The sequence below is a fragment of the Balaenoptera physalus genome, assembly GCF_965194825.1.
Source record: "Balaenoptera physalus genome assembly, chromosome: 14".
NCBI lineage: Eukaryota > Metazoa > Chordata > Mammalia > Artiodactyla > Balaenopteridae > Balaenoptera > Balaenoptera physalus.
Window position 1 is genome coordinate 48,954,321 of NC_138893.1, and position 26,263 is coordinate 48,980,583.

The following is a 26,263-nucleotide window of genomic DNA, read 5'->3' on the forward strand; positions in this document are numbered from 1 at the left end:
GAGGGCACATTGGCGCGCTTGCGCACACTGGGGAAAGCGGCGCTAGACCCCGCCCCGTTCCGCTGCTTTGCTCCTCCGCTGTGCGTACGGGGGACGTCGGGGGCGGTGCCGCAGGAGTTGCCCCTGGTAACGGGGGAGGCAGGAGGAGGAGGAGGAGGAGGAGGAGGGACTCGGCGGGAGGATGGTGAGTGTGGGTCCTGGGTCCCTCCGGAGCTGGTCGGTCACCCGCCTCCCTTCCCCAGGCCCAAGGCAGGGCACTGCGCTTAAAGACAGGAGGGAATGGATTGACGCTCAGCCTGCTGTCTGGGTCCTGGATTGGTTTCGGGGGGCGGCGGAGAGCCCCGAGTGTGGGCCCTGGAGGGAGATCTGGGCCTGGGGAGGAAGGCGGGGCTTGCAACCGGTCCGAAACTAGGGGAAGGGGCTGGAAGGGGCTGTGGAAGGGTGCATGGTTGTCCCGGTACGGAGCCAGGGCTCCATCATTACTCTGGGGATGGGATGAGGGCGGATCCGAGGAGCTGCGGAGAGCAGCCTCTGCACGCAGGCTTAGATCTTCCCGGAGAATCGGCCTCCCCGTGTCGCAGAAAAGTGGGGTTCGCCAGTGCCCGGCCAGAAGCGGGGAGAGGGCCAGCGCTACTGCCTTTGAGGTCGCGCCGGCGGTACCAGGGGAGACGGTAGCCTAGCTCTCCTCTTCCTCGCGATGCGCGGGCCTCTGGGGGGAAGGGTGTAAATCCCAGGACACAAAGAGGTGCCGCTTGGAAGGGATGCCTAGTGGATTTTACGCCGTCTCGGTGTCTGCGTGGCGGGCGCGCTTCTGCAGTCCCAAGTTATTTATTTGCTGACGGTTCTGCAAGGTCTGGTTGTTGGTGATGACCAGTTTCCCGTTCAATACTTAATCCATGCCGGTGGAGGCAGATTTGCTGCCCGGTCCTTAGTATTTCCTTCGGACCTGTTGCAACCTTCCTTGGCATCTGACCACACCAGAACCAAAGGCCTTAATGTCAGTTTGGAGCAGATTAAAACTGGAGGGTGGCCATTAACTTGGGGCAAGCCTTTTCTCTGTTGGACCAGATTAAAGCTTTCCCAAATTGTAAATTATGATATGTGACATATTTGATTCTTGACACTCTGTTCCTTGTTGATTTCTCTGCAGTTAGTTGGAGGGTGTTAAAATGGAATTGAGTGGTTTTAGAACTAGTCAAAGAAAAAATTGATTTTGGAGCGTTTAGAGCAGGTTGGTTGGCTTACCAGCTGCAAAGAGCTAATACTCAAGCTTATAGTTAATTCCCTGCCCCAACTCCAGACCCTTTTTGACTTTTAGAAATGTTGAACCACTTCTTTTGACTTATGAAGTAAGAAAAAGCTAGATGTTCACAAGGAAAAAATACATGTACATTTGGTTAGCTAATCCAATGAGTAAATTTTGATGGGAAAAAATTTTTGCAATTTATTTAACATTGTCAGATCGTTAAAGAAGTAGAATTATTTGATCTGAAGTTGCCAATCATATTTCAACACTTGCTACATTGCAGTTTTGTTAACCTCAGGCTAAACAGATCTTTACATGTTTGCTTTTTATTAATCGTTTATACATGAGCTGTCCATTTAAAGGCTAAGTTTTTCTCAACAAATGAGTACAAACATAAATATTTACACAGAAAATAACTAGAATTGAAATGAAAAAGGCATGCTAAACCAAGAGAGAGATTGCATCATAAATGAGAAACAGTTGGCTAACTTTTCCCAGTTTGTTTATCAATGTAGTGGACTGTGTAATTTCATGATTGTTTAATTTATAATTACACGTCACAATAAATTAACCACTGTCCTGTTTCCAGGTGCAGATTGACACTGTATACAACAGATTGACAGTGTATACAACACTGTTGTATACGACTGTTGTATTCAGTGATCAAGAGAGATTTTGTTTTTCTTTTTTATTTTTTTCCTACCATGAACAATAAGAAATTAGGACAAATTATTCAGGATTCTTTATCTGATTTCCAAAATGCATTTTTTTTTTCTGTCTCCAAAAGTGTGAGCTATTCTTAGAACTGTAAGTGGAACATGGAATTTAAACGGTCAGTGGTGTGATTAAGTGTGTCACATCTGGTATCCCATGAGCCCCTGTGGTAACTGTGCTAGTAAAGAGTGAGTCCCAGGTTTATTTATTCTTTTAGTCCTTTAGCTATGACTAATACATATTTATTCTTTTTTTAATTTGGAGAACTGCAACAAAAACCCATTATTGGTTTCTCTGAACCCCTAGAGGTTCAGCTGTCTTACCCCTGCCTTAGGATACCAAGTCCTTGGTGAAATACTAAGATGACAGTAATTTTTGTGCCTAAATAATCACTGTTATTTAATAGGTGAGTCCTCCATTTAGGAATTATTTATGGAGTAATTTCTGTATATATGAACCTAGTGGTAGTTATCTAGCATGTTTAACATTTGAAGATTGTTCCCAAGATTATGTTTTCCGGTCAAAAATTGTCAGTGAAAAATATAAACACAACTACTGTTTTGAGTGCCCCCTATGTGCATGCTTTACCTACATCATCTCACTTAATCTTCATAGCATTTTTCTTGAGATATAAATACTGTTCCCATTTTCTAGATGGAACTGTGCCGGAGGTTACACATAGGGAAGTTGAATAAAAGTCCATGAAACTCTAAAGCCCATAATGTTCTTTTCATTAGGACTCTGATGAAGTGTGAACCCACTCTTCCTGAGGAGTTGCACGTATCTTGTTCCTCAGGAAACATTGTATTTATTTAGTAGAGAGATAAGGAGAAAGAAGACAAAATTTGGGTGAGGTTCTCCCTATCAAAGCTATACGAATATGCAGATCAAAAAAAAAAAAAGAATGAACCTGAAATACTGTATTTTTCTCCTGCTGATTCCAAGGAAAGACAGCTCAAGTTTTCTAAATCATAAGAAAAACCAAGCTATAAATATGATATTCTGAGCCAGAGATAAAAAAGCAGTTTTTAGCACCCCCTCCTCAGGTCATATGACCAGGATTTAAATCAATCAGCTGCCACTGGTTTTTAAATCACATGACCCAACTTTAAATCAATCAGCTGCTTCCCTGTACCTCACGTGACTTGGCTTTGAATAGTAAGAAGTGTAGAGGTATAAAAATGATGTTCTGAACAATAAATGGAAAAACAACATCTTAGAAAGTTTTTTTCTTTTCGAATGGACCATTCATTGCATACGGAATAAAGGATTCTCTTGTAGATTTCTTGAACTGTAAACACACACACACACAAAGCTATACGAATTCCTGGAAATTAATAACATCTCACTGGGCAGCACCAGGTTTTTTTGGTGAGGTAGAAGTAAATTGAAGTCAGTTCCATTTAAGCTAGGTATGGGGAGTGCATGTACTTGACAGTTGGCTTACTAATTTTAATACTTAAATTTTAGCTGCTCCTCCCAGTCACATATATTTTCCATAGACCAACATATTCCTCTCTCCCTCTCCAACACCCTAGTTTCTTTGAATGACCTAGTTTGTATCATTTTAGGTCAGTGCACCACGCCTCTGCCGGTAGTTGAGTCTAAGCTGATTTTGAGGCAAATAAAATGTCCATAGTCAACAGCATGTCTAGTTATGATTTGCCTATAGAAAAGTTTGTTCAAATGTTTTGTGGCTGAGTCAGACCACTTCTGTCCACCAGGGTGCAGATAACTTGTGTGCATGCATGCTGATAACGCACAATACACAATTAACTAAAGTTCTTGTTTCTTAAATTGCCTTTATTTAATGTCATAGGAGTACACATCCTACATAGAGATCATATCTGTTTTGCTCACCATTGTACTTGGAGCACATTATGGGTGTTTAATATAAATGAATGAATGAATGGATGTTTTGACCAAAAATACACTAAAAATTCATTTCCTTGTATTTATACTGCAAAACTCAGCCCCATAATAAAATTAACTTCTAATGGCTGTCTCCCTTCGTTTGACATTAACTATAGACATATATGGATAGAAGCATAGAGTAGACTTATTCTGCTCTTTTGTCCAGCCTTTTAAATCAGCTTACTTTGTACCTTTCAGGCAGAACCCTGATATCTATAAATATCCTCTTCCCTATTTAGCAAACGCTAATAATCCTGTGATCCCCTGTCCTCAGGGGTTGGGTTAATATGATGCTGTACTGTATTTGCATTTGTCTTGCCTAGACCATGCTTGAGATGCCATTTGTTATTTTGCTGGAAGAAAATATTAGCTGAACTTTGCATTTCTCTGTAATTTCATTTAAAGGTGCAACATGTGAAGTTATTGTTTCCTGATGAGGAAAATTGCTCATTGGAAATGTAGAAGTATTATTTTTTTTATACTATTAGGTTTATAAAGTTTAGTTGTAGTTAGAATGTTTTCTTTCTCATCTGTGTTTTGCTTCTCTCCTTTTAAGATGAATAGAAATTATGTTTTTTTAATCATTCAATTTCAAATAATAATGAGTGTGTAAAAGCTCTCAGCCTGCAGAAAGCAGTATTTGTATATACTGATTTTTTTTTGAAAGAGACACATGAGGAAAAACCTAAAACATTTATTTTGAACCTTGAAAATATTTTATAGAAAACAGACATTCTTTCACAATGTCTACACTAGTAAATGATGCATGAGAAGAACTTTCTTTACCTGTACCGTTGTTTAATGTACAAATGTGATAAATTCCAGTTGTTTTAGAATTTTATTGGAAAGGATAATGAGGACATCTAATCAGGAACTCAGGAGGAGCAGTACAATGTGTTTTGCCTGTTCTTAGCCTTTTTATATCACCAGTCCCCTAAGGATCTCAGAATTCTAATTTTAACTGTTCTGAAAGGTGGTATTATAAATGAGTGATTGCAATGTACCTAATAGAAGCCAGGGAGATTGCTCATAAACAGAGTTTTAAAAAGGAATGGTGTCAAATAATTCAAGGCTGGAGAAGATAAAAAAACAAAAGAAAAAATATGCCATAAAAAAAAGAAAAGACTTGCTTAATCTTTTTTTGTTTGTTTGTTTCAAATCTATTCATTCTGTCTTCTCCAAATCTTTTGGGATAGAATTTGTCTGTCTTAAACTAAACGTTACATTTTATTGCTGACAGAAATTGAGGCATAGAGAGGTTAACATGGTCAGTGCGAATACAGTACTAAAAGTGGTAAACAAAGGGCCTCTGAAGCAGAAGGGAATTCTTATAATTATGTATATTTGCATATCATTGTCTCAACTCTTGAAAATTATTTCACAGAATTATCATTTGATCTTAGTGAACAGACTGGTTTGAGTTATTTCCTGGTGCGATGCAGATAAAAAACATAACCATTTTATGTAATTCTAAGACTCGGTTTGAAGGAATTTCCACTTGGGCTGGGAGATTAGATTATATGCCCTTTAAACTCTGGGATTCTTTGATTCTTGATGTAACCAGGCCTCACTGGAAAATGATTGTCAGCCACAAGACAGAACAAATAACTATCTTATAAGATTTTTCTTATGTTCTTAGCTAAAAAGCAGCATGGCTTATTTCCATCCATTAAAAGAATAATAACAACAAGAAATGGAAATATTAGATTACTAGTCAAAAATACCCTGGTTAAACTTTAATGTTTTTTTGCTTCCGGAATGACCTTTCAATTCCCTAACTTCTCTGTTGTATTAGATTCTTCATCTGAAAAACATAGATAATCTATACCGTGCAGCTATACTGTAAGGGTCATGTGAAAGTTAGAAGATGATAGAGTATTTTGAATGATGGAGTCTTAAACAAGAACTAAAATAAAGTCTTAAAAAGAGAGCCCAAGTACAATTTTCTACAACCTTTTGAATAGTACCTTAGTACCTTAAAATCTTACATTAACTTGGGTGGGTAATTCTGTTTATTTCAACAGCTATCATATAGTGTCTAATAAGCGCCAGGCATTGTGGGAGATGGAAGCTATCTATAGTCTTTACGCACAAGAAACTTCACTCTAGTATAAAGGAGAAAAATACAAAAATCAATTCCCTACAGTCAGATATGATGGGTGCTCTGGTATATATATATATAAAGGGCTTCAGGAACGGGAGTTGGTTAGAGTACATACTTCCAGGAGATTTGGGGTGACTGCTAAGCTGGATTAATAGAAGGAGCAGGAATAAGCCAGGCTATTTATTAAGTTGCTGAATTTACTAAAGTATTTCTGCCAAAACTTATAAGCAAATGGAATAAATGACATTAAAGTGGAAAATAGTACTATAAGCTCTCCACAACCAAGAACTTTTTTCAAGGAGGAGAAGGCATTCTGATACCCAGTAATATCAAAGTCAGTGCCTCCAAAGTAATCTCTGTTCTTCATGGCTGTTCAAGGGCTTACTCTCAATCTTGCGCAAATTGAAAAGTGCACCAGACCAGGAGGTGAGAATCCTTCTCCTGGGCTTGGATAATGCTGGTAAGACCACTCTTCTGAAGCAGCTGGCATCTGAAGACATCAGCCACATCACACCTACACAGGTGAGCGCTGCCTTGCCCCCGATGCTTGTGTGACACGTGGAAGATGGTAATAGCAATATGAAAGACAAAGTGGGAGATAGAGTTTTGTCCATTTGTAAGTTTTGTTACTGAGAAAAGTCTATACAATTTTAAAATAATCTCAGATTTCAAAATATATCAAGAGATTCCATTTATGTGAGATACTTAGAGTTGTCAAATTCATAGAGACAGGAGAGAGAACGGTGGTTACCCAGGGGCTGGATGGATGGTGGTGATGGTTGCACAAGAGTGAATGTACTTAATGCCACTGAGCTGCACACTTTAAAATGGTTAAAAAGGTAAATTTTATGTTACGTATATTTTACAATAATTTTTAAAAAGAAATAATATAAATTGATATGTCTATACATAGCAAGATACAATCAGTTCCCTCTGATCTAAGTAATTCCTTTTTAGAAATAGCTTTATCTTCTCTGATTTTGAAATTAATACATGTAGAAAAATACAGAGAGAGCATAAAGGAAAAATAAACAGTACTGTGAGAAAAACCACTTTTAGTGTGTATTTTTCAGACTTAATAAATACAAATATATGTCTTTTTTTTTTTTTTGGCCACACCATGTTGCTTGCAGGATCTCAGTTCCCTGACCAGGGATTGAACTGGGGCCATAGCAGTGAAAGCCCAGAATCCTAACCACTAGGCCACCAGGGGACTCCCTCAATTTTATAGATTTTTTTGTGGGGGGTGCTGGCGGGGGTTAGGGGCCCTCGCCACACGGCATGCATGCGGGATCTCAGTTCCCCAACCAGGGATGGAACCTGCGCCCCCTGCAGTGGAAGCGTGGAGTCCTAACCACTGGACTGCCAGGGAAGTCCCTCAATTTTTTAAATAAAAAAACAATTACCTGTATTTTTATCTATTTTTTTAAAAATTTATTTATTTTTGGCTGCGTTGGGTCTTTGTTGCTGCGCGCAGGCTCTCTCTAGTTGCAGCGAGCGGGGGCTACTCTTCGTTGAGGTGAGCAGGCTTATTGCCGTGGCTTCTCTTGTTGTGGAGCACGGGCTCTAGGTGTGTGGGCTTCAGTAGTTGTGGCACACAGGTTCAGTAGTTGTGGCACACAGGCTTAGTTGCTCCCCAGCATGTGGGATCTTCCCAGACCAGGGCTTGAACCCATGTCCCCTGCATTGGCAGGCTGATTCTTAACCACTGCACCACCAGGGAAGCCCTACCTGTATTTTTAAATCCAGCCTCATCAACCCACCTCTTTCTAGGGCTAAGCAAGCAAAACACAAGGACGGTGGTGCTCCCAGCGTGCATGTTGGAGACAAGTCCTGCCTGGAAGAACTCTAGTGAGTTTCTTTAGGCCTCCTTCCCTGCAGGAAATCCTGAGAGAGCTTGACCTTTGGCCAGGCCTTTGGGTTTCCTAACTAGGGGCAGCCCTGTTGGTCTTACTTTGAAGTGTTTGAGCATTAGAGGTTTTAGCAAAACCAGAGTTATTTACCATTTTCTGTCACTGTCCTGTGATAAGAGCTTGGTGTTGGGTTTGAATGGCTGTGCTGGTGTGTGTACTTCACGGCCAGCGAGTCTTACTGATTCGCAGCTCTTTGCAGAAAAGTCATTTCAACTGCTACCAAATGAGCAATTTTACAGCTTCTGAACAAATTTAATGTATGGCCTGAGGAGGAGCAAATTACAGTAGTCTAGCCTAGAAGGGCTGAAAACACATATTAGTGTGTCAGGATTTCTGCCAGAAAAAGAAGGGCTAGGGGTTTTTTTCGTATTAGTGAGAGGCTGTCTCTCTCAAGAGCACCACTAAAATGAGGACGTCCACACTGTGAGCAGGGAAATGAAATCCTAGTTATGGACCCAAAGCTCCAATTCTAACTTTCAGGCTCTGTCTATGTTATAGGTGACTCTGTTATTATGTCAAGGTTTTGTATTTAGTCTTTAAAAAACACACTTTTATTGTGTTTTTGTTTTATATTATAAAAAGTAATAGATGCTCATTGTAGTAAACTTAGAATGTATAACTAGGTAAAATTGAGAAACTAGAAATCACCTATAATGCCCAGTCAGACATAACCACTGTTAACATTTGAGAATGTATCCTTTCAGGTTTTTTTCTTTGCCCATATATGGTGGGTATATTTAAAATAGAAAGTAAAAATGGCTCATACAGAGTATACTGTTTTGTATCATCTTTTTCAGTTAATAACGTATCTTGAACATATTTCTACGTTGTTCTGTATGTAAATACTTATACAGTACACATCTCTAAATGTTTGCACCCATTCATTATTATTTCCTTAGAATAATTTCTTAGTAGATTTGTTGGGTCTGGTGACTTACAGACTTTTAAGGCAGCTGACACATATCGTCAAATTCTAGGATTTACACTTATTTATTCCCTCATTCCAGAAAGGATTGGTTGTTGCTGGGTCTGACATTTACTACTGTAGTTAAGTGTAGAATTTTTAAACGCATAAAAGGGGTTTTGTCAATGAGTCAGAATGAAGTGCGCTTTTACAATAAGCTTAAGCCACTTCCCTTAGGAGTTCTAAAACTTCTAATTTATTCAGTCATTGGCATTTTAGAGGAGCAGTAGTAGGCATCATCCCCTGTTGTCCTCTAGTGACTGTCCTCAGTGGAAATTGGGTGTCAGTGTTCCCGTACCGTTGCCCTGTGCCTTCTCCTTCTGTGTGAGGCAGTAGTGCTGGGGAGCTGCCAGAAGAGGCAAATGTTTATGGAGGCATCCCCAGACCCACTTAACTCCAGCCATTCTGGATGAAATGTCACTTCTGTGGGAGCAGGCTGTTGATCGGATTTTTCAAATCCTGATTTCATTATGTCATTCTTGCAAGAAGATTTTTTTAAAAGTCTTGCTCATAAAATGCCTTCTCTTCGAACCCCAAAGATCTTGTTAATTTGTTTCTCTGCACATGAACTCCCAGCTCGCCCTTCTGCCTGCCCCTGATTGGCTTCCCTTCCCCAAAGTTCCACCTTGAGTCACTGTCCTGAAAATGAATACTTTCTTTTCAAGTTCATCAGAGATACCTATTAAAGAACAGTTTCAAATGCCCACTTGTTTGTTTGTTTGTTTTCATCACCACCTGTATGAGGGGTGCTACTCCAGTTACAAACCAGCCTCCCCCTTCGTGTCCTGAGTTCAGCTCCTTCCTTTTCTTGATCAATGCATATGAGGAAATTTCTTTCATCTTGAGCTGTTCTTAAAGAATCCAGTCTTCCAGATTGTAGCTCTTGCCTCTTTTTTTTTTTTTTGGCTGCATTGGGTCTTCATTGCTGCACAAGGGCCTCCTCTAGTTGCGGCGAGCGGGGCCTACTCTTCGTTGCAGTGCGCAGGCTTCTCATTGCAGTGGCTTCTCTTGTTGCGGAGTACAGGCTCAAGGCACGTGGGCTTCAGTAGTTGTGACTCTGGGCTCTAGAGCACAGGCTCAGTAGTTGTGGCGAATGGGCTTAGTTGCTCTGCGACATGTGGGATCTTCCCGGACCAGGGCTCGAACCCGTGTCCCCTGCATTGGCAGGCGGATTCTTAACCACTGCGCCACCAGGGAAGCCCCTTGCCTCTTTTTAAACTTAGCATTTATTCTGTTGTGTTGAGTCTGCAGATTCAGCTTTGTTTTTTTGTTAGTTACATGTAATGTCCTGTTAAATTTCACCATGCTGAGGACTCATGGGGTGGGCGGAGGTCTGTGTTGATTACCAGAGCTGTTCTCATACCAAGTCATCCTCAGCAGTTCCATGTGTGTGTGCACTCAGCATGACATCATCAACACTGACTCCAACCTGAGTGACAGAAGCACGTGTAAATACATATTTGTTCCCTATCAGAGCAAACTGTTTTCAGTATCATCTGTGTCACATCTGGCAGAGTACCTCAGAATTAATAAATAACATAGCTGGTAAATGTAACTTTGTCAGAAATTGATCTCAAAGCCTAGTAAAACTTGGTATTTTTTGTTTCAGGGTTTTAACATCAAAAGTGTACAATCACAAGGTTTTAAACTGAATGTATGGGACATTGGTGGACAGAGGAAAATCAGACCATACTGGAGGAATTATTTTGAAAACACTGATATTCTCGTAAGTACTCCTTCTGATGCATCAATTCATAATCTCTTCTGCCCTGTCTTACTAACATTTACGCTATAATTGTCTTTCTTGTCAATAATTCCATTGCCGTAACATTGCTCTTCATCACTATGAATTTAGAGCTAGCAGACAGATTGTGGAGCTTTGTGTAATTTATATAAGATGTTTTTCTGTTGCTCAGTAACAATGTTGTGCCCACACCCACCTTGGCAAATAAAGTATTTATTAATTACCATAGTGATTTGAACAGCAGAAGAGAAGTCAGAAGATTGTGCCATTGACTCCATCAACCCAAGGAAATCAACGAATCAGGTATATCCCAAAGAGAGCAACCAAGATAGTGAAGGTCCTGGAAACCATGATGTATGAGGAATGGCTGAAAGACCTGACGATGTCCTTCCTGGAAGAGAAAATGCTTGGAACTGTCTCTAGTTGCTTCAGGAACTATCTTAAGTCTGAGAGATCAGCTTCATTGTGAATAGTTCTAGAGGACCAGGCAAGGAGCAGTTTGGGGAGTATTAGGGTTTAACTCAGAATAAGGAAGAAGTTTCCTATAATCGTAACTGTCCAGAAGTAGAAGAAGCCGCCTCAGGCTCCTGGGATTCCTTCTGCACTGGGATTCCTGGCTCAGGCAGCATTCACGCAGGCAGAGGCTGAGACTTGAGCTCCCAGCTCACTGCCAAGTTCTCTAGGGCTACTGTTTTAGGATTCTTGGAGATTTTACTCTCCAGTTGCATGATTTCTCCAATACCTCGGCCTCTCAGCTCCTTCACCTCCCCTCCAGCGAGCTTGCCATCCACCCCACCTCAGCCACTCACTCATGGTCGTACCGTAAAACCAGGGCCTTTCATGAACTTGGATAAGAAAAAATGTTGCATAATATTTCCGTTAACCTCTAACTGAAAGTTTGAATTTACTTTAACTATGACCGTAGACAGTAAGCTGCAAAAACACGTCGATATCTTCATTGCCAATAGAACTCACCTTGCATCTCAGACAGCTTCCCTCTCTGCTGCTGCTTCCTAGGTGTCTCTTTCTACCTGCTCACTCCTATCAGCATGCACACATCCTGTAGTTGCTCTTGTTTAAAACAAAGAACTCTTGGCTTCCTGTACATCCTCCTCTAGATACTGTCCCATTCCTCAGCCTCTCTTTACAGCAAACTCCTTAAAAGAATTTTCTGTGCTCTCTGTCTTCACTTCCTCTCCCCGCAGGCACTCGGAACCCTCCATTCAGGCTCACCGAGAATCCACAGTGCCGAGTCCCATGTTCAGTTTTCATTACTCATCTCACTTGACCTGTCAGCACATTTAACAGAGTTGGTCGTGCTGTCCTTGAAACGTTGTCTTTCCTTGGCTTCCAGAATTCCATTCTATCTTGGTTTTCCTCCTGTCTCACTGGCTACTCCTCCTCAATCTCCATTGCTATTTTTTCCTTATCTCCCAACCTCCAAATGTTGGAGTGCCCCAGAGTTCAGGCCTGTGCTTTTCTTCTCTAAGTCGCTGCTTAGATGACCTCATCCAATTTCAAGGCGTTAATCACCACCTACATGCCTGTGAATCCCAAACTGTTATCTCCAACCTGGAACTCACTTTCATATACAGCCAGCTGCCTATTTGACACCTGAACACCAGTGGCTAGTAAGTCCCCTCAACCTCAACATGTCCAAAACCGAATTCCTATCTTCATCCACCCCTGCCCAAATCTTCTTCTCCAGTCTTCTCAGTAAATGACAGTCCCATTCATCCAGAAGCACTGGACTCATCCTGGGCTCCTTTTCACTCCCCGCATCTTCTCCATCAGCCAATCCTGTCAATTCTACTTTCAAAATATTTCTAGAATCTGCCCACTTCTCTCCATCGCCACTGCATTATTGCAGTGTCATTCTAACTAGCCTCCTAACTTCTGCCTTGCCTCCCTCAAGTCTCTCCTCAACACTGTAGCTATATTGATCCTATTAAAACATAAGCTTCCCAGCTCAGAGTTAAAGCCAAGGTTCTTACAGTGGTCCACGAAGCCCCCTACCTGCTGACTCCTCTTCCAAGCCCTTCTCACCTGGTGCCAGCTACACTGGCCTCCTTGCCATTCCTGGAACACAGGCAGGCTCCCACCTCCGGGCCTTTGTCATCACTATTTCCAATGCTAGAATTCTTTTTCCTTAGATATTCTCATGGTGTAGTCCCTCACCTCAGACATATTTTTATTTATTACCTTTCTCCCCCACTGTAATGTAAGCTACATGAATACAGGAACTTTGCTTTTCTTTTTTTTTTTTTTTTTAACTGTTATATCCCCAGTGCTTAGAAAAGTACCAAATAAATGAAATGGATAATTGTTATAGATGGATTCCAACATTAGGTAGAATGTGGAGTTCTATAACTTCTAAATTCCCTTTCAACTCTAAGGTTCTAGGATTCTGTATCATTGTGGTCAAGTCCAGAGGCTTATTAATTCTATGAACTGGGTGGAACATCTACTTCACAGAGGGTTTATGAGAAGTAGTGAATTTATTTATCGTGATTCTTAAATGGGGAATAATACCAAAATATAAAATTGTACTATCATCGAATCCATAAACACATGTGAGGTACCGAGATGGCCGTCACATGGGCTCATAATATTTCTGGCCCATGGTGAAGGTAAGTTCCAGTATATTCCTTGTGCCAGGTTGAAGGTTTAAATGGATGAGAACAAAAAGATGAGACACATCCATGCATCCATTTATCCATCTATTCAACCAGTTATTCTTCCAAAATGTATTATATACCTTCTAGGAGAAGAGAAATGTTGGGAAAAAAGAAAATTTTTCCCTTTAATATAGAAATTTCTTCTATAATCTCAAATAATGTGTCTGGTTTTGAAATATAATTTTAGAAATTTCCAAGTTTATGTAGAGGTCAAAAAAATAGTGTAATGAAACCCCAGATACCTATCCATCATCTGGCTTCCTTAATTTCAGCTTTGGCCATCTTGTTTCATCTCCCCTACCACCCCTTTTTTTTTTTTTTTTAAGTATTTTAAAGCAAATCCAAGCCATCATATTATTTCACTCACGAATACTTGAAATGTAGAGATGAGTCTCTAAATTGTGGTATGAAACTACGTGTTAGAAAAACTGAACATCAAAAGTCTTTCAAATCCCAAAAATCAACAAGGAAAGTCCTGGAACTAATAAGTGATTACAGCAAATTTGCAGGCTATAAGGCTAATATACAAAAGCTATAGAGTCAAGCCAAATCATTATGCTATACACCTTAAACAGTGCTGTATGTCAATTATATCACAATAAAACTGGGGGAAGAAAAGGCTATAGATTCTCCTTTACTTTTTGAGTCAAGAGTTGGGAAAAAGCAGGCAATTGAGAGAAATCACAGTTCTATCTGTTCATCTGCTGGATTAGGTACCTTGAAAGAAATGTCCAAATAAGGGCTGTATAGGGACTTCCCTGGTGGTCCAGTGGGTAAGACTCCGCACTTCCAATGCAGGGGGCCCAGGTTCAATCCCTGGTCGGGGAACTAGATCCCACATGTATGCCGCAGCTAAGAGTTCACATGCCACAACTAAGAAGTCCACATGCCGCAACTAAAAAAGATCCCGCATGCCGCAATGAAGATCCCACGTGCTGCAACTAAGACCCAGCACAGCCAAAATAAATAAATAAATAAATTCCTTTTTAAAAAAAAAAAAAAGAGCTGTATATAAGGACATTAATGCCTTAAGGCTCCATGAGGAGGTCTCAGAAACTTTCTGGTCTACAGATCAGGGTAATTTTAAATCATAAGCTCTAACATCTTGAGGGTAGACTGCAAGGTAGTTGTAATATGACCCTGGATTCCACACTTCCCATTAGCTGAGAGCACCTAGGAATTATTGGACAATCCAGCAAAAATCAGTTCACAGTAACCCTAGAGGAGCTTTCTCCAGCTATATTATGCTGCCAGTATCAGACAATATTTTGGATTGAGTCAAACCTTTTGTTATTTTCCAGTGCTATTTGAGATTAAACAAGTCTTGAGGAGCAGCTGAGTCCCCAGGGTTAGATTCTAAGGCCTTGGGGCTCTTAGCCCTATCTGCCCGTTTTATAGCAGCTAGGAGTGACAGTGGTGGATGGGTTACATTAGTTTGTTTGTCTGTATTTAATAGTCTTCCACTGTTGGTTGAAAAGACCTATTACACTAGACTCCACGCTGCGTAGAAGAGCAGGGTTGAGGCTTGATGCATTTCGTTGCCTGGTTAATTCTTCTCAGTTCTCTCTAGAGTGCCAAAATACAGTCTTGCTTTAGAGCAGGTGTCGACAAACTGATCCAGCCTGCCTCCTGTTATTGTGTCTCGTGAGCTAAGAATGGTTTTGACATTTTTAAATGGTTGAACAAAAAATCAAAAGAAGAATAAGATTTCATGACACATGAAAATTATATGAAATTCAAATTTCAGTGTCCGTAAATAAAGTTCTGTTGGAACACAGCCACGTCCATTTGTTTATGTATTTTTTATGGTTGCTTTTGCACTACAACAGCAAAGTTCAATAGCTGTGAAAGAGATTGTATGGGCCACAAAACCTAAAATATTTACTACCTGACCCCTTACAGAAAAAGAGTACCAACCCCCACTTTAAATTATATGTTTCTCTAGAGGTTTGAAAGAATCAGAGCAACTCCTAAAAGTGCAGTTATTCTCAGGGATGATGACACTGAGAACATGACTTCAGCTTTATTAATTTGGGGGAAGTGACTAAAATTAATCCTGAGATATGATAGAAGGGAGGGGATAGGATGTCTTCCATTTCTCTTGTGCCAGGAAATAACAGCCTTTTGATAGATAAAAACACATCACTTTTTTCAAGGTATATATTAATATTAATACCAAACTCCATTTACTTTATCATTATTAGTTTTGTGTTTAAACACAACATAATTTAAGGTAATTTGCCATCATTTCCGTATCCAAAGGGCATCAAGTGAGATAGAGCTCAAACAACCATCTCTTGTATTATCTCCAAAATATCACTCACACTTTAGCATCAGTACTACTAGAGCACAAATAACTGAAAACCACAGGTTATCTAGAAAACTTATTTGTCAGTTTCACCCTCCTCTTAGACTTTTGCTCAAGCTATCAATAAAAAGCCGCACTTTTTAGTGTCATCTCTTCTGTCTCCGTCTACCCCTCTGGTGGAGAAATACTTAAGAGCAATAAAATGGCCAAAAGGTGGCAGCAGGAGGGAGGAGGACCAGAAGCAAGAGGAGAAACAAAGAGCCTTCCATTCACCTGGTGGATAATCAGTCTCCGGATAATCCAAAGTTGGCTGAACTTCCATCCAGAAAAAATCTTTTTCTCTAGGTCTTCCTCCCACAACCCAATAAAAATTTCCAAGCAGTTGCCAATGAAGGTGTGAATTGGCTCTGCTTAAAGCATCATTCTCATTCTGAGTGCCATGGATTATAAATTTATTTTAGAATAGGTTTATGAAACTTAATTTTTGACGATCCATAGTGTTTTAAGACCAGTCAAAAGCACGATATTTAACTCTCTTTAATACTTTCCGAGTAGTTTTTATTTGATAATCTGTTTTTGGATTCATTTTTTTGCTCAGTATTATGTAGCAACCTAAATGGGAAAAGAATTTGAAAAAGAGTAGATACATGTATATGTATAACTGAATCACTTTGCTGTACACCTGAAACTAACCCAACATTGTTAATCAACTATACTCCAATATAAAATAAAAAGTTACACCAAGGGGGGAAGGGGCGGGGGTGGGATGAATTGGGAGATTGGGATTGACATATATACACTATTGATACTATGTATAAAATAGATACCTAATGAGAACCTACTGTGTAGCTCAGGGAACTCTACTCAGTGCTCTGTGGTGACCTAAATGGGAAGGAAATCCAAAAAAAGAGGGGATATATGTATACGTATAGCTGATTCACTTTCCTGTACAGTAGAAACTAACACAACATTGTAAAGCAACTGTACTCCAATAAAAATTAATTTTAAAAAATTAAAGTTAAAAAAATGGTTTTTGCATGACTAGATTAACACCTATGTTATTAACAAGAAAAAGAAAGGAAGAAAAAGAGGCTATCCTTATCCTTAGCTATTGACCGCAAGCAAACAGATACTTGCAGGAAGAAACTGGGCAGCGCTGGGGAGGGGGTAGCCAGGAGAATCGTGTGCCACCATAGAAAAACAGATTTGTGGGATCACCAGAGACTAGTTTGTGCTTAGGACTTTTTCACTTGGCCCTTTTAATAAATGGGGCAGTTGTTTTATAGCCTTCCTCCTGGAATTATTGTACAATAATTTTCAAATTCTATAAAAGTTACGTGAGAAAAATACTACATGATAGGAAGAATTTATGTACAGTTTAGGAAAAGCCCCCTTTTGACTCTTTTAATGAAAATGTTCCTTGTGAAATTTAATGTCAAAGCAATAAGTAGCAAGTAATTTAGCAAGTAATTAAAGTAAAAGTTAAAACTTTCTTATTGACTTTCAGCCTCTGGATTCTTTGGTATTTCAATCATCATCTTTCTTGTCTACTATTAAAACTATCTTTCCATTCCTAATTATTCTCTCCCAACTGTTTGTTTTTCATCATATCAAACACCAATTTCTTAACTGTATCTTTTTCTTTTATTTTTATTTTTGGCTGCGCCATGCAGCTTATGGGATCCTAGTTCCCCGACCAGGGATTGAACCCGGGACCCGGCAGTGAAAGTGCCGAGTCCTAACCACTGGACTGCCAGGCAATTCCCATTAACTTTATCTTTAATTGTATTCTCAGCCTTGTCTCAGCCTCTTCTACATTTACCTTCTCACTCATACCCTTTGCTCCCAAGCACATTTTTTCCTGCTTTGTAATCTGAGCCCAGAATACCCTCCCAGGGATCACCTGACCCTTCTCCCCTCCCTCACATCATCTCCCACTCTTGCCTGAGTGAAGATCATCCTAATCCACTATAGACTACCAAATAGTTCTAATCCCGTCCTTTGTATTCAGGTTCACTCTTCCATTGCATTCCTTCTTTCTACATCTGTGTTTATACTATGCCTGCTACTATATAATGTGAGACCCACCAGTGGAAAACTAAGCTACCACCATGTTCTGACTTATCAGACTGTATCGAATTTTGTGTCTCTGTGGTGTGCATTGACATTGAGTCAGAGTAATATTAACAATAACAATAATAAGGCCACAAAAAAATACTGAGACCAAACACATCCATCCTTTCTCCTGTGATTCTCCATGAAGGAAACACAGGTGAGGAAAGGCTGGACTTGGTCCCTGGTATAATATTTAGCACTAGTGACGCTAAATTTTTTTATTTTTTTATTTTGTTTTATTTTTGGCCGTGCTGCGCGGCATGCGGTATCTTAGTTCCTGACCAGGGATCGAACCCGTGCCCCGTGCCCCCTGCCCCCTGCCCCGGGCCGAGGAAGCGCGGAGTCTTAACCACTGGACCGCCAGGGAAGTCCCAGCACTAGTGACTCTAAATGGGAGTGCATTAACTTAAGCAAGGGAATTTTAATTGTTTTTTTTTTTTTCCTTTCAAAAGAGAGCAAGTTTTAAGAGTAGAACAGAATTTTAAGGCATGTAAAGGTGGGAATTCAAGATTGTTTTTCATTGTTGTTTTTCAATGATATGTTCTTTTAAAAGAGCGTTTCCATTATACCGTTAGTTTAATAACAATTCTAATTTCTTTAAAGAAAGTTTGAAATTTTGATAATTTTTAAGAGTAGCAACTGGAAGAACATTTAATACACTGTTTGATTTTTTTTAAATGACTACAAAATGATATCTCTGGTTTTCCTTTTTTTAAATTTACTTATTTATTTATTTTTGGCTGCGTTGGGTATTCATTGCTGCACATGGGCTTTCTCTGGTTGCGGCGAGCTGGGGCCACTCTCCGTTGCGGTGCGTGGGCCTCTCATTGCGGTGGCTTCTCTTGTTGCGGAACACAGGTTCTAGGCTCGCAGGCTTCAGTAGTTGTGGCTCATGGGCTCTAGAGCACAGGCTCAGTAGTTGTGGCGCACGGGCTTAGTTGCTCCGCAACATGTGGGATCTTCCTGGACCAGGGCTCAAACCCATGTCCTCTGCATTGGCAGGCGGATTCTTAACCACTGTGCCACCAGGGAAGTCCTCTGATTTTCTTTTTAAATTTCCATATGAAGAAGAATTAGAAGGGAACTTTCATAGGAAATGAAAATAATTAATGTGCTTGGGTTCTGTAACTATAGGTGATTTTTCTTTCTTCTTTGGTCTTATCTAATTTCCCTTATCATTGTTATAGGATGTTATTTATACAATAAATAAAATTCAGTGATGGGAAAGAAAGCTTGGGATTTGTAATTTATGGTAAATCTCAAAACTTCTCTTACTCTGGCAAAGCCTATGCCCCTGCTATTTCCAGTACTTGATCTTAACCTCCCAGCACCTGAAGACAGCATACAGTTAATACTGAAAAATGTACTTTCAGAATGATGATGTTCAAAGGCTATAGGATTTGTAAATGCCTCAAAACACTATCCCTTCCTGACAATTTGGGACACAGTATAGCAGAGTGCTTAAGAGCAACTAGGGACTTTACTGTCAGGTATGCCTGAGTTTGAATCCCCATTTTGTCATGTACCAAACGTAACTTGGGTAAATTACTTAACTTCTTCAGGCTTATGTTTATTTATGTATAAAATGGGATAAAAATGAAATCTAACTCACGGAGTGATAATGAGGATTAATAGGGTAAATCTAGTAAGAATGTTCAGTGAATGCCTGTTAAATCTATTTTTATCCTGCTTGGCTCTCCTGACTTCCTACTTTGGAACTTTGCTGGAGGTATTTTCTGGGCCTCTCCATTTAATTAATTAATTAGTTTATTTTGCATCCATAGATAAGAATTACCAGCTCAGTTTCAGGATGCTGTGCTAATGTGAAAATCTGCTGATTGGGAATCATCTGCTCCTTCCCTAGAAGTTGCCCTGTCTTTTTCCATATTTGCTTATTGAAGTAGCCTTCTTCTTTTACTTTACAGATATATGTAATTGACAGCGCAGACAGAAAAAGATTTGAAGAGACGGGTCAGGTAAAAAATTGTTCTGTTGAGATATTTCCCAAATAATTGTGTATTCATTAATCTACTTTGTAAATGTATAAGAGTGAGGGAAGTATTTTTGTTTAACCTTTGCAGTTTAAACAAAACAGTCATTCTGGCAAACAGGCAAAATACCACTTGCCTAAAAAGAAATTAGTTGAGAATTCTTTAAACAATTTTTCGTTTAAAGCCTTTTAGTTTTAATCAAATTAAATAAATACGATATAAGCAAATGGAACTTAACCACCGTGCCCAAAAGCTCTTCCCAGGCCACATAGAAATGAACCTGAGGAACAATTCACTTATCATTTCTGTGTACATTTTTCAATACCAACTTAATTGATCCGAGGGTAACTTGGACAAATTAGAAGGTATGGGAAGAAATGTGCAAGCCAAGACTAAGCTGCTCTTCTTGCCAAGCAAAGAGATAGGTATACTTTGAACCCAAATATGACTTCAAATGCAGAGTGCATGTCAACATGATTACACGATGCAATCTGTGTATGCAATTTTAAATAGAGAAGAAGTGGGCATAGACCATTTTAACCAGACTGAGTGCACTGATAAGAAGTGAGTAGTATCGTGGACCTCTTTGGAGAAGCACCTTTACTTTTTATTGCGGAGTCCTTGGCCTGTGTCCTGAACTACTACACGTGGCCTTCCAAAGGTAGCAGTCCCCATGTTTAAGTTCCTTTTCCCTGGAAATTAGTTTGAGTACTCTCCAGACTCCTGGAGACAGCCCCTCTCCCTTCTATACCTTGATGATTTCTAGACCATCACTCAAGTGAAGCAATGCTAAACATGAGTTTGGAAGTGAAGGGTGTCAGATGGAGATCTGCCTCTTGAACCATCCAGTTCTCTTTGACAGCCCACGTGTCTTAAGTAGCTGAAATGTGGGTTAAGTGGAGAAGAGGTGGATCCTGGCATTTAGCTAAGTATATACCTTCTCCTGTACTTATTGCAGGCAGAGTCAACATACAGTTTAGATCCCAACCAATAACCTAAAAATCAGAGACCTTGCCAGATGGACTAATGCAGTTACTTTAGGATGTGGGTTTAATGAAGTGTAATGCACATGCATGCACGTTTTGGAGACAGAGATTGATGAAACAGAATTATAGTCTCTAAAGCAATTGTCATTTTTAGTTCAAATTTTAAAATATATATGTATATGTACATATACATACATATATATGTATGTATATATGTATATGTATGCGTATCTATGCATTGAAAGTTACTTGCAGATAGTAACGTTGGGTAAGTTTTAAATGTCTAACCACAATTTGTATTCTCCCTTGAACAGTATTTCTCAAAGTATGATTTATGAACCCCCTATAAAAGAACTACCTGGGGAACTTGTTAAAAATGCAAATCCCTGGACCCTGGCTTAGACTTTCCCAAGTCAGCATCTCTGGGGCAAGCCCAGGAATTTGCCAGGGAATTCTTCCACAAGCTTAAGTTTGAGAACCACTGCCCTTGAAAGTTGCTAGTTGATCAGCTTAACTTATTTATTTCTGATTAGAAATGCATGGTTAAATATCATAGATTTCATCCTCCTCTCCCCATATATTCCCAAAATGATCCAGGAACTAGCTGAATTACTGGAAGAAGAAAAGCTAAGTTGTGTGCCAGTGCTCATCTTTGCTAATAAGCAGGATCTGCTCACAGCAGCCCCTGCCTCTGAAATTGCAGAAGGACTGAACCTGCACACCATCCGCGACCGAGTCTGGCAGATCCAGTCTTGCTCGGCTCTCACGGGAGAGGGCGTTCAGGTGAGGTTACTGGAGGGCTCGGTCACCTGGCAACACGGCAGCCAACCGAGGTAGCCTGTCTCATTGGTTGGGCGGATCTAGATAGAAAAAGATATGAAACAAATAGCCTTTGATGGGCAGATGAACCATTCCAGGATGTGAAAGGCCTGGAGGAGTTTGATTCTTTTCTGCTTAGCAACCAATCCGATATCATTAACTGTTCCAAGAAAGCCACAGATAAACCACCCCACACAAGTGACAAGCTACCCCACTGGGGAGGAGGTTCAGAATGGAAGAATTCAAAAATGCTGTCCAACTCTAGGATTCTTTGGTGATTGGGTTGGGGGTTTTGTGTTGCGTCTGGTATTACGGATGCTAAATACTTGTACTCCCAAGGTAACAGAGCCATCAACAACACACTGGTTATCCTAGAAGTGTTTTGTCTTTTCTGTTGGCTGTCTCCACTGCTGTCAGGGTTGGGGCCTGTTTCATGCTACTTCAGGTTGGTTTCCCATGGAGAAGCTTCTGCCGACCTAAAGCCTTAGGCTTTACACTGAGGAACCGTGTACCGAAGAGCAGGCTCCCCCTCATTTGATCTTAATTTAGGGCAGAAAACGATTGGAATCCAGACACCTGAAAGGCTCAAAGAATGATCAACAGTTTCAGCTCTGATGTTTCCTACCAAGCAGCCTCAAACCAGTTGACCCTTGGGGTCAGCCCCCTAGGACCACTTCTTGATTCTGAAGCCCCCAGCGTGCTCTATACGCCTCATTTTCAACATCTGGTGTACCTGCCAGGGAGGTGACCCAGTGCTGTGAGAACCAGACAGCACTGCTCTAGGATGCTTTGGGGGATGAACAGCATCTAGAAAAATGGCATCTCCCCTCATTGCCGTAGGGCATGTGTCTCTGGTGGCACGACCAGTTTGCTTTTCTGTGAACTTGGTGTGTTGGGGGATGAGCCCAAGATTTGATTCTCCATCGTTGTCCGGCAGCCTCTTTCCATTTCCCTTCTGGCACTCTTCTCCCCCTCTCTCAGACATTTGACACTGATTTGTCTTAAAACTGCCTGACCACTTTTATCTCAAGCAAATAATCACTTCCTAGAATTATCTCACCTCTTCCAACTGTTTGCTGCCTGTTTTTTCCCTCTTTGTTACACAAAGAGCCAGGGCCCCTTCTGTGCTTGGCCTCTGATCCGAGGGCAGACCAGTCAGCCGGAACAAGCGCCCCTGCTCCAGACTCCTTGATACCTGCCCCTCAGAAGCTCTTGGTACGCGTGTGTGTGTTGTGCAGGCTCCCAAGTAGCCAGAGATTACCTCGACTGTGTCCCCACAAGGGAAGCTGGGGCCCTGCGAGTCTCTGTGAGGTGTAGGTCTAGGGAGGGGGCAGGTGTTAAGTCTCATCTATTTCCTTTCTTCTTTCCTAGAATGTGGTTATAAAGCAATATATTTTCATTTTAATCATATCAAAGTAATACATAAAATTAAAAACTAAAAAGTTCTTTCATTTCCCCTAATCCCACTCAAGAAAGAAACTAACTACCATTAATAGTTTTATTCTTCTCAGGTCTCCTCTATAAAATTGCAATCACTTATGTGATTATGTATATCTTATCAGGTTTTGAATTAACTGGGCGATTTTCAGCTGGTCCAACAAGTATGTTACAACCCAGAATGTTTTTGAGTAGGTAAACTCTGATCATTTTATTTAGCTTCTCACTTTTAAACAAAAATCAAGTTCTGCCTAAGGTATTTCCCTCAGTTGTGCCAAAGATGGTACTCATGGGGCCTCAGGTTATTTTGGTGAGGATGAGGCCCAGGAAAAGAGAGTAGCTTTCTTGTGTTTGTACAACCCACTTCAGCAAGAGGACTCTGCCTCTCTAAATGGTTTAGAACCCAAATATAGAAAATAGAGAACATCTTGAGTTTAGGGACTCTAAAGGTGGGGCCTTAAGAAAATAAATGCAGGGACTTCCCTGGCGGTCCAGTGGTTGGGGCTCCGTGCTTCCAATGCAAGGGGTGCTGGTTCAATCCCTGGTCGGGGAACTAGGATCCCACATGCCACGTGGCACAGCCAAAAGATTAAAAAAAAAAAAAAAAAGCAAATTAAATCATTTAAAAAAAAAAAAAAAGAAAAAAATTGCATTCTGTATGCATACTCCTAAGAAAGTAGGAATTGACAGCTCTGTGATCTTTTTTCACTCTTGGCCAGAGTGTCGAAAGGAAGAAAAAGCAAAGCTGGAATTAACAGTGAGGCTCTTGTTTCTTCAGCCAGCCTTAGGGATATAAAAAGGAGGGACTAGGGTCCTCTGTCTGTCTGGTAGCTCACAGCCTCTTTTTCGGCCCAAAGATCCTGTGACTTAAAGGGAACTTCATTTCTATGGCAGCTCAACAGCTGGCAACAAGGAGTCTGTCCTTGTCATCTCTGCCTGGCCTGGAAGGGTGGGGACTGGAAAAACAATGACCAGAGCTCCCTCCCAACTCCATGCTCCTCTGAGGAAGCACCCTTGACTTGGGCCGAAAAAGAGGCGGTGAGCTACCAGACAGACAGAGGGTGGGGGCAGGCAGGAATCAAGTGAGACAGTCCTGTATGGTTTGATCTTGTTAGAAAGCTCTTCCCAGATCAGGGACCTCAGCAACCAGGTTCACAGGAAATGATATCATGAGAGATCCAGTAAAGAACTGTGAGCAAGAAAAATCATGATTTTATATGGAGAAGAAATAGTTTGAAGGTCACTTAATTAGTTTAGTAGATAGTACCATGGTGTATAGAATTGGGTAGTTAAGACTGGGATTTCAAGGTTAATGAGATTAGATTATGGTTAATAGAATGATATAAATTTAGAGAATTTAACCATTATTTGAAATGGGTTATTTAATAAAAATGTTAATTAAGAAGGGAGTCTGCTGTCTGTTGTCCTTTAATGGTAACCTTTGGGGACTGGAGAAAGGTCGTGGAAACACTTTTCATTGTGAGGCGCTGATCGACCACGTCCCTCTCAGGTAATACCTTTGACCTAAGCTCTTGCCCACTCAGCCAGTTTCTTGGTTTTCATTTTAAAAAGAGTCACTTAGGTGGAATTCTTTCCCTGCATTGCTTAGTTCAGGAGCAGGCCTTTTAAAGATTCTTGTTAATTAAGGCTTTAACTATTCCTAAAAATGAAAGACTTCACTAGAAAAATGTCACTTTCAGAGATTCTGTGTAAAAATTACTGAAATTCCCTAAATTCCTATTTCATCCTCCCATTCCACCCTCCCCACCCACTACCCCCTGAAAGCTGGTCAGTAATGGGCAGAGCTGCTAAAACGATCAGATATGAAGTGGGTCAAGTATCTGGCACCACAGCCCTAATGACCCTGAAAGAAAATGTACAGAGGTTAAAAAAAAAGACCTGGAATTTCTGTTACTGTTTCAGATGTTTAAAAACAGTGTCTCTATTTACATTGTGTTTGTGTGTGTGTTTAATCAAAATGCATTTGAGAGACCTGTCCTCTACTGATAAATAACCCTCCAGGGGGTGAGTCAAGGGAACAGATCCATTAGGTGGGGAGCTATGCCCTCTGGAGTAGTTGGGCAGGGAGATCACTTCTCCTTAGCCAAGTAGCTTAAACATATGATTTGACATTATGGAAGTTAGTGTTCCTGGGGTGGATTTCACATTCTTGTTCTACCTGATATTCTGATGGCAAATACATGTAGTCTTTACAAAGACAGGCAATCCGTTGCGCTGGGTGTGGAAATTGGCTTTTGAAGTCTTCAAAAGAGTTTGGAACAGGTCTTTCTTTGCCTGACTAATGGTGACGAGGAGGCAGCCCATCATGTAATTAAAGCACGTTTTCATGGGAAACTATCAAGAGCAGAGCATAGGTAAACGGCACTAAAAGCTGAAGGAGAACATCAATCTTGGAAACTCTGGGCTATGGAGAGCCCCATAGTCCAGAGGAGACCCAGTTATGTCAAGCAGATGAAGGCAGAAAGAGGAGAAGCTAAACAATGTTTGGGAGGGAAAACCTGCAGCCCCTGCAGGCAGACTGCCTTGCAGACATGGAGCTGCCTCCCTCTGCACCCTGGGGCTAGGCCAGGGTTGCTAGGGCCTCTCCTAGTGCACAACATCTAGCCTGGGACTCTTCTCTTCTTTTCCCTGGGTGTCTGGAAAATAGTGAACAAAGATCTGGCTTAGAGCCAGAGAAAGATATAGAGAAATCAATCCCTCTTCCACCTGCAGACCTGAATGTGAACCCCAAACCACAGCTTTCCTTGGCTGTTGTAGTTTCAGGTGCTTGAAGACATTTCCTCCCTAGAACATTTTGTGTGTGTGTGTGTGTGTGTGTGTGTGTTTAATTAAAATTATACTGCATTGGAATTTCCTTTCAAAGCAGAGATCAGCAGTTTCAACCTGGTCTCTAACCTTAGTCATAACAGAGACATGCCTACACCAGTAGCTTTGAGCTAGCAGAAGGTTATCCTGGGTATCGCTCTCCGTGCCGCCCCTACCTCATGCTCATCCCTTCTTTTCACATAGCTTCCACATTCCTTGTCTTCCTTCACCAAGCAGGAGCCATGATCCGGCTCACAGAGGTCTCACCTACACAGAAAGGGCCTCGAGCAGTCTGAGCCCTGACATGTCAGCTGTCCCTCAGACTGCCTTGCAGGTAAACACTAAACATTCACTAGCCCAGGTTCTTGTTTTTGTTTCTTTTTCCTTGATCCAAGGGACCTTTCCCTTAATATGCCAACAGAATTTCAATATATTTTTTAAATGACATTTACAACTTCTTTCTAGGCCTGAATCAGTTATTTTCAACTCCCAGTGTGTATGGAA

The 26,263-nt window shown here is 40.7% G+C and overlaps 2 protein-coding genes across 2 annotated transcripts in view; one reads left to right on the plus strand and one right to left on the minus strand.

Annotated features, from left to right (window-relative positions):
- The first annotated feature begins 47 nt into the window (after positions 1–47).
- Positions 48–26,263, plus strand: part of ARL3 (ARF like GTPase 3) — a 31,144-nt gene continuing 4,928 nt past the window's right edge. Inside the window, exons 1-5 of the mRNA XM_082425409.1 lie at positions 48–184; positions 6,357–6,500; positions 10,465–10,581; positions 19,626–19,676; positions 21,275–21,460. Of these exons, the coding sequence (XP_082281535.1) occupies positions 182–184; positions 6,357–6,500; positions 10,465–10,581; positions 19,626–19,676; positions 21,275–21,460 (501 nt within the window). The 5' untranslated portion in view covers positions 48–181. The remainder of the gene's footprint in view (positions 185–6,356; positions 6,501–10,464; positions 10,582–19,625; positions 19,677–21,274; positions 21,461–26,263) is intronic.
- LOC309643010 (uncharacterized protein) overlaps positions 12,817–26,263 on the minus strand; it is a 31,891-nt gene continuing 18,444 nt past the window's right edge. The window contains exon 2 of the mRNA XM_082425345.1: positions 12,817–16,197. The gene's annotated coding sequence lies outside the window, so the exon portion shown is untranslated. The remainder of the gene's footprint in view (positions 16,198–26,263) is intronic.